The 7,972-nt window shown below is 51.7% G+C and overlaps 1 protein-coding gene across 2 annotated transcripts in view; it reads right to left on the bottom strand.

Moving 5' to 3' along the window:
• Positions 1-502: 502 nt before the first annotated feature.
• Vsx2 (visual system homeobox 2) overlaps positions 503-7,972 on the bottom strand; it is a 22,262-nt gene continuing 14,792 nt past the window's right edge. The window contains exons 4-5 of one of the 2 annotated variants that reach the window (XM_013354599.2): positions 1,564-1,744; positions 503-885 (exon numbers count right to left, since the gene is read on the bottom strand). In XM_013354599.2, the coding sequence (XP_013210053.1) occupies positions 503-885; positions 1,564-1,744 (564 nt within the window). The remainder of the gene's footprint in view (positions 886-1,563; positions 1,745-7,972) is intronic. The other variant, XM_005343348.3, reaches the window with a different exon arrangement.

Genomic DNA, 7,972 nt, shown 5'->3' with positions numbered 1-7,972 from the left:
CTAGAAGGAACCGGAACCGATGGAGAGGGAGGGACCTGCTGAGTGCTGGGGTGCCCAGGACACCTGAGCCAGTGCAGGTCCAAGTCACAGCTGTGCCGGGCTGTGGGCTCACAGTAGCAGGCTTTAGGGATGGGCGGGTGGAGTCCACAAGCTGTAAAAGCAGACTAGACAGCGGAGAGTAAGGGGTAGGCTTGGAAAACCAAGCGTCACCAAGGGATGGAGTGGTAGGACCTTGACGCTGGGGTGGCAAGAAGGCTCCAGAGGCAGGCTGTTAGGATGAGGAAGAGGAAGTTTGAAAGTCAGGAGTAGGTCCGGGATGTCTCAGCATAGTGAAAAACTACGGCTAGAACTGGCCTGTGCCTAGAGCTGCTGGGGTAATCAAGGGCCTGTGGTGTAGGAAGGAGATAGAAGCCAGGCCTGGCCTCGCCTCAGAGAGAATTCCCTGCACCACAGACCCTGAGAGGAGGAGAGTCTCTGGGTTCCAGAGCCAGCTGTTCTTGACCTAAGCCATGTCCTCCAGCTGTGGTGGGCTGAGCTTCTCTGCTGGCCTATCTTCATCCATGGCTTCCTCCTCTGCTGGCTTCTCAGCGTTCCTGGCCAGGCTGTCCGGCCCTGACACAGTCCCCAGAACCTTGGTGCTGTGCTCCTGAGCTTTGGCTCTGAGGGCCGCAATGCTGTTCTCCCTCAGTTCCTCCTGGGAGATGGCTGCCTGGGCATCTGGAGCCCTGTCCTCCTGCTCCATCTTGTCGAGCTTGGGCAGGGTCTGCCGTTCCACCTCAGGCTTCCTTCCCGACTCAGCTGCTGCCTCCAGCGACTTTTTGTGCATCCCTAAAAAGAATTGTTGGTATTCGGGTTTAGAAAAGCGCCTGGGAAAGCCATCTTGAACTGAAAACAGCAAAGATAGAGAGAGGCCAGAATTAAGGAGGAGAAGAAAGTCTTTCTTCACACACCACAGTCAAGTCCCACAGCTGGACCAGGGTCAGGGGGTGGGAGGGTGGCTGGCGGGAAACCAGGTCTTCAGCGAAATTCTCTACACCAGACCTTGGGCTTGAGCACCAACCCCCCCAACCTGTCCTGTTCCTTCAGGGCATCTCCCCTAGCCTTTTGTCACAGGATCCCAGGTCTTAAGACCCCAAGATAAGCTGATGCCTGGATGGCAGTTGATAGAAGGAAGATGGGGAGGTTTGGGGCAAAGAAATTCTTGGACAAAACTAGAGAGGCGGCCAAAGGGACATGGGAGCTCGCTTAACCCACACGGGGAGATAGTTCATCCACTTTAAGCTCACTTTTAGTCACAGAGGAAGGAGGACAAAGCCTAGGGCGAGGGTCACATCCTCCTCACAGGACAAAGGAAGCCAGTGACTCCAGAATAGGAGTCCTGACACCCAGGCGGTAGGTACAAAGAATGGCCCCAGAAGATGGGGTGGCCTGCTTGGAAGACCTCTCTCCCGTCTGGTCTCTGGGACCCAGGCCTCCCTACCCAGTGTTCAGTTCCCTCTCCCTGGAGCCCGCTTGCTCTCCTCGCCACAGGGGCAGGGCCCCAGGGAGGGTGCAGGCTCTTACCCAGTAGCCACGGGGCACAGGAGTCCATGATGCCGTCCTTGGCAGACTTGAGGATGGACTCAGGCAGGGGGATGGAGTGCCGGACCATGGCCCCGTAGAGCCCGTACTCAGCCATGACGCTGCTCCTGCCCCAGCACTTTTCTCTCTTCCTCCACTTGGCTCTGCGGTTCTGGAACCAAACCTGGCAGTGCAGAGAAACGGGCAGAGCTGGGCTCTGAGAAACCCTAGGCCCGAGGCCTTCACCCCGCGCTGCCTCAGAGAGGGTTCTTGACCCAGCTCTCCTATTCCACGGAGTCGCGGAGTCTCAGGGAGGATGGCAAGCATCAAGAGACAACCGTGGGCAAAATGGATCCATTTCTTGTTTTAAATCAAAGCCTGTCTAGGAAGACTGGCTAAGGGCATTTCCAAACGAGGCTCTGCAGGTGGGCAGCAGCCGGTATGGCTCACAGTGTGCAGGTAGAATGCCCACACACATGCAAGGGACCTTGCAGATGCTCACACTTCAGTGTAGAGATGTGTCCTGCCTCCTGGTGTTGCAACAGGGTGTTATTATCTATGAAGTTCTGGCTTGACTACCACACAATCAAATTTAAATAAAAATATAAAAGCCAACTAGACAGTGGTGATGCACACCTTTAATCCCATCACTCTGGAGGCAGAGGCAGGCGGGTCTGTGAGAGTTCGAGGCCAGCCTGGTCTACAGAATGAGTTCCAGGACAGCCAAGGCTACATACACAGAGAAACCCTGTCTCAACACCCCCTGTGCCCCCAAAAGCCTAAACCCTGTCATGTTTTAATTAACTTTACAATTTTGTATTGGGCCACTTTCATAGCTGTCCAACCCACAGGCCATGCCTGTAACAGACCCTCTGGTTTGCAAAATGACAAATTCCAGGAACTGGAGACATGGCTCAGTGGTTAGGAACACTAACACTAGCTGTTCTTCCAGAGGACCCAGGTTTGATTCCCAGCACCCACATGAGTTCACAACATCCTGTAACTCCAGTTTCAGGGGTCTGACACACTCTTCTGAGCTGTGAAGGTACCAGGCACACACAAGAAGTGCTTGGAGATACATGGAGACAAAACACACATATGCATTAAATGAAATAAGAATTTTTTGTTTTGTTTTGTTTTTTGTTGTTGTTTTTGTTTGAGACAGGATTTTTCTGTATAACAGTTCTGGCAGATTTTTTAAAAAATATTTATTTATTTATTATACAATATTCTATCTGGCATGTATGTCTGCAGGCCAGAAGAGGGCGCCAGACCTCATTACAGATGTTTGTGAGCCACCATGTGGTTGCTGGGAATTGAACTCAGGACCTTTGGAAGAGCAGGCAATGCTCTTAACTTCTGAGCCATCTCTCCAGCCCCCCTCTGGCAGATTTTTTTTAAAGAGCAAATTCCCTGGCGCTATTACCTGCCACAGTGAGGGAAAAGTGCAAGAGTATGTCTGTGGAGCCCAGAAGTGTGGGTATACTTGTATACTTGGAGGCATGGTCCTGCTGGTGTCTGGGGGTCTGGCAGCAGGTGGTAGACTTCTTGGGTACTGATCTGCCATGTTTTCCTGGCTTCTCCCATCTGTGCCACCATCGCCTGCCACATACTTTGCTGCCCCCATTTCAGACCTAACTTAGAATGGAATTTTAGAAAGGTGGGTGACATTCCTGGGTCAGGAAAGGAACGTGAGGTTCTCTAGTGCCTTAGGTCCAAGAAGATAGGGACCTAGCAGAGAACTTGGTAGGTGACATTCCAAAGACTGAATATCTGGCCCAGAGTTGAATGGTATGGGCTGAATAAGCATAACACTGGGGTCCCTTGGGGGTGTCTACAGCTGCAGCTTCCTTATCACCATCTGCAGGGCTAGGGATGGAACCCAGGGCTTGCCCACGCTAGACAAGCATTCTATCACTGAGCTACATCCCCCATTCCACTGCAGCTTCCTTCCAGGGGGAGATCCCAGAATCCAGCCCTATTCAGAGGATCAGGATGTTTCTCATCTCCCCCAAGCAGCCTTCCTGAGACCAGCTGCGGACAGAGCCCAGAGTTTCCCCAGCCTGTCTTTGATACTCTTTGGGAAACCGGTGGGCCTGAAAGCCCCAGGGCGCTTCTGGTCCCATCTTGATCGCAGGGTAGGAAACTAGGAACAGAAAACCAGTTTCCTGGGGGCTTTCCATCTACTCGCCTCTGGCGCCCCCGCCCTTCCCTGTGGGCCCCTCCCCCGCCCTGGGCGGCCAAGGTATCAGCTTTTGATGAAAAATTGCTCCTGCTCTATTCAGGAGGCGGCAAAAGAAGAGTCACCCCCAGGGGCAGCCCTGGGCTGATTGAAAAATAAGTTAATTTCAGTTTGAATCGATGGGCCTCAGGCACTGAAATATCACGGGAAATTAAAGCGGCTTCTCTCCCGGGAGCTATGGCATTGACCCGCACTAATTAATGCTGGGGAGGCAGTGATCGCCTCGCCGTGAGCTGCTCCCCTTCCCCGGGGGACCCCAAACACTTCTCATTTAACTAATTAGACAGGGAAAATTGGGTGTTAATTTGTTTAGGATTTTCCCCCCTCTTCCTCCCCTGCAGCTCCCTCCCCGGCCCCCGCCCGGTGCGGGGGCGCGGAAATGAATGCGGGGCTCGCCGGCAGATGGCTGCCCCGGTCACTCTGCAATCTTCTCCGACTTGATTGCTTGATTAGGTCGTTAGCACATTAAAAAAAAAAATTGCTTGCCGTCTGGCGCTGGCGTGATGAGTGGGACGCGCGGCAGCGCCTGGGTAATTTATCTTTTTATACGGCAAAGAATTTGATTTCAATCTGCAGATATATGGGGCGCCTTTGACACCTGTTTAACTTCGCACCGCTGACAGCTTAACCCTTTGCTGCCTGGGCAGCTGGCAGTCAAGGCTCGGACGCCGGGCTTAGGTGGCCGCACTCACTGGCGCTTCCCACCATCGCCGCCAGGTGGCGCAGTGAGCGCTGATTGTCCCTTAGCAGCACAGTCTGGAGTCAGGCCGGCCACACCCAGCAGGGGGCGCTCCTGACGCTGCCCATCCAGTTAAGTACAGGGATTCTCTTGTCCCTGCCTGCGAAAGACCTCAGCTTTCACAAAGCACACAGCCATGTTTGCGATAACCAGGAGCTTCTAAAAACAGGAAAGGGCCGGACGGTGGTGGCGCACGCCTTTAAACCCAGCACTTGGGAGGCAGAGGCAGGCGGATCTTTGTGAGTTCGAGACCAGCCTGGTCTACAAGAGCTAGTTTCAGGACAGGCTCCAAAACCACAGAGAAACCCTGTCTCGAAAAACCAAAAAAAAAATAAATAAGATAAAAATAAAAAAATAAAAATAAAAACAGGAAAGGGCCAGATGCAGTGGTACAAGCCTTTAATCCGAGCCCTGGGGAGAAAGAGGGAGGTGGATCTCAGCCATTCTGGTCTACAGAATGAGTTCTAGGCCAGCCATGGCTACATAGTGAGACTGTCTCAAAAATAAATAAATTAAAAAAAAATCAAAATGGGAACATCACTGCCTCAGAAGCTGTGATTCTTCTGTCCTCCCGATGACCAAAAGCTTTAGAATGCCATTGCTGGACCCTTCCTGGGTGGTGGCACTTGCCGGAGAGACACGCTTTCGCCACATGCCTTTAGAATCTGCTGCTCCTGTTTAGATCTGGGGAGCAAAGACTGAAAACCTCCTCCTGGTACCCCAACGCTTGGGAAACTCAGGGAGAAAGAGTTCATATACAGTGATAGCTCAGCAGTTAAGAGCACTGGTTGCTCATCCAGAGGCCCTGGGTTCAATTCCCAGCAACCACATGGTGGCTCACAACCACCTACAGTGAGATCTGGTGCCCTCTTCTGGCCTGCAGGTAAAGCACTGTGTACAGAATAAATAAATCTTAAAAACAAGTGATAGCCGGGCGGTGGTGACGCACGCCTTTAATCCCAGCACTCGGGAGGCAGAGGCAGGCGGATCTCTGGGAGTTCGAGGCCAGCCTGGTCTACAGAGCTAGTTCCAGGACAGGAACCAAAAGCCACAGAAAAACCCTGTCTCGAAAAATCAAAAAAACAAAAAACAAAAAACAAAAAAACAAGTGATGACCACAAGCTGACCATCCTGTGTGCATCAGAGTCCCGAGACATGAAGACGGCCTGCTTGTCCTACCCTGGCCTCACTCTGTTTAGGTCCAAGGTTGCCTGCCTGTTCTCCAGGGTGTCTGACTGCCCTATCAGAGTACGAAGTTTGTCTGGGACTTGTCTCATCTCCCATCTGCCTTTGGTCCCAGACTACAAAGTATCCACTTGTTCCAAACTCCCTTCTCGCAACAGAGGCAAACTCTAAAAGGACCAATCTGTATACAAGTATATATAAATGACTCCGTGTCCGCCATCCCTCAGATGAGACAGTATAGAATAGATAAGGACAGGTTCCACCCATCAGAACTAGGAATGGAAACAAGCCATATGCCTGCAGGCCAGGAGACAGCCGGTTCCGCGGGAGCACAGTGTTTTGGAAGTCATGGAGTGCATAATTCTTTAAACAGAATCCCTACAGCCAAAGGCTATCTGGGATTTTAGAAACTATACATAGCCTGGACTGGAGAGATGGCTAGTAGTTAATCTACAAGCTGAGCTGCTCCTTCCGAGGACCCGAATTTAGTTCTCAGCATCCACATTAGACATTATAGCTCACAGCCTCCTGTAACTCAGGCTGCAGAGGTGTCCAATGCTCTTTTATGGTCTACCCAGGCACCGGCACCCACAGAAACAAAAACGAATCTTTGAAGAAAGTATATGTAGCCAGTCAAGGAAGCATAGGTCTGTGATCCCAGCACTTGGGAAGTAGAGGCAGATGGAGGAGGAGTTCAAGGCCGGCCTGGGTCAAATAAGACTTTGCCTCAAAAATCAAGAAGGAAGGAAGGAAATATATACCACACATTGATGCCACTCCTCCCTGAGCACCGCATAACCATATCCACCGGTTTCTGCGCCAAACACACCCACACCCACAGAGAGATACCCATACACTGCACGAGGTCTGCTTTTACCACCAAGTGAGCTTTGTTGCTAAAATCATTACAGACCTCCCAGCGGCAGCACAGTTTGGACTACGGGATTGTGGAGAAGGCATTGCAGACTGTGCAGATGACAAAGAACTCCTGGCTGCCCTCCATGGAAGGTGTGACCCCTGGATGGTCCAGGGAGTGCTGGCGGAGGGGCAGGGCTATCGGGTGGGAAGAACATTTTAGGTACTAAAGAGGGGGTGTACAGGCTTACAGATACGTTCTGGACTCATAAGCAGAACCCCTTTCCTGGTTCTCCTCTGGCAAATGAATCACTACTGTGGAGATCAACTTTTGCCCATGACTCTCTCCCAGGGGAACACGCTGCCAGCTGGTGGCTCAAACCCGGACCCTCAATTATGAGTTCCTGGAATGCCTGGCTCTCTGTGAAGACCAGATGTGGCTCCAATTTATGGAGGAAACCTGGACCGGCCAAAATGATTTTGTTTCAGGGCAGTTGGCATCAAAATGGTAACTGTCTTGGAGGGAAGCGGCTGAGGGATGAGCGAGCCGTTTTCATAGCTCCCCGTCTCTTGTCTTGATGGGAGCAACCAGCAAGTGCTCAGAGCTTAAGAGTCAGTACACTTGGGGCTGGAGACATGGCTCAGAGGCTAAGAGCACTGCCTGCTCTTCCAGGGGACCCAGGTTCCATTTTTAGCACCCACATGGTGGCTCACAACTGCCTATAACTTCAGGAGAAGCAGAACCCTCTTCTGTGGGCACCAGGACCACATGTGGTACACAGACATACATGGAAGCAAAACATCCATCAACTTAAATTAAATTAATTTAAAATCTTTTAAAAAAATCACCACACTTGATCTTAGCCAAAAGCAATCAGAACTGAAAGGTGCTGGGCGATCTTAGATTCTTCAGACAAAAAATGCAATTGGCCTTCTGTGTCCATGTCAGTGGGCTCTACAACTGGACGAATCTGTTTGAAAAAAGAACAAGTACAGATGTGTGTGTGTGTGTGTGTGTGTGTGTGCATGTGAAAGCACCCATGTATGTACATGTGAGAGGTCAAGAGGTTGGTGTCATCTGCCTTCCTTGATTGCACTCCACCTTATGTTTTGAGGCAGGGTCTGTCACTGAACCTGGAGCTCACTGACTGATAGACTGGCTGCCCCGTGAACTCTACACAATCCTGTCTCCACCTTGAAAAACTAGGATCACAGGTGCATGCCCCGCTAGGATCGCAGGTGCATGCCCCACTAGGATCGCAGGTGCATGCCCCACTAGGATCGCAGGTGCATGCCCCACTAGGATCACAGGTGCATGCCCTGCTAGGATCGCAGGTGCATGCCCCACTAGAATCACAGGTGCATGCCCCGCTAAGATCACAGGTGCATGC

The sequence above is a fragment of the Microtus ochrogaster genome, chromosome 1 (assembly GCF_000317375.1).
Source record: "Microtus ochrogaster isolate Prairie Vole_2 chromosome 1, MicOch1.0, whole genome shotgun sequence".
Taxonomy (NCBI): Eukaryota; Metazoa; Chordata; class Mammalia; order Rodentia; family Cricetidae; genus Microtus; species Microtus ochrogaster.
The sequence above is the reverse complement of the archived record's forward strand: the minus strand, read 5'-3'. Positions and strand labels throughout refer to the sequence as shown.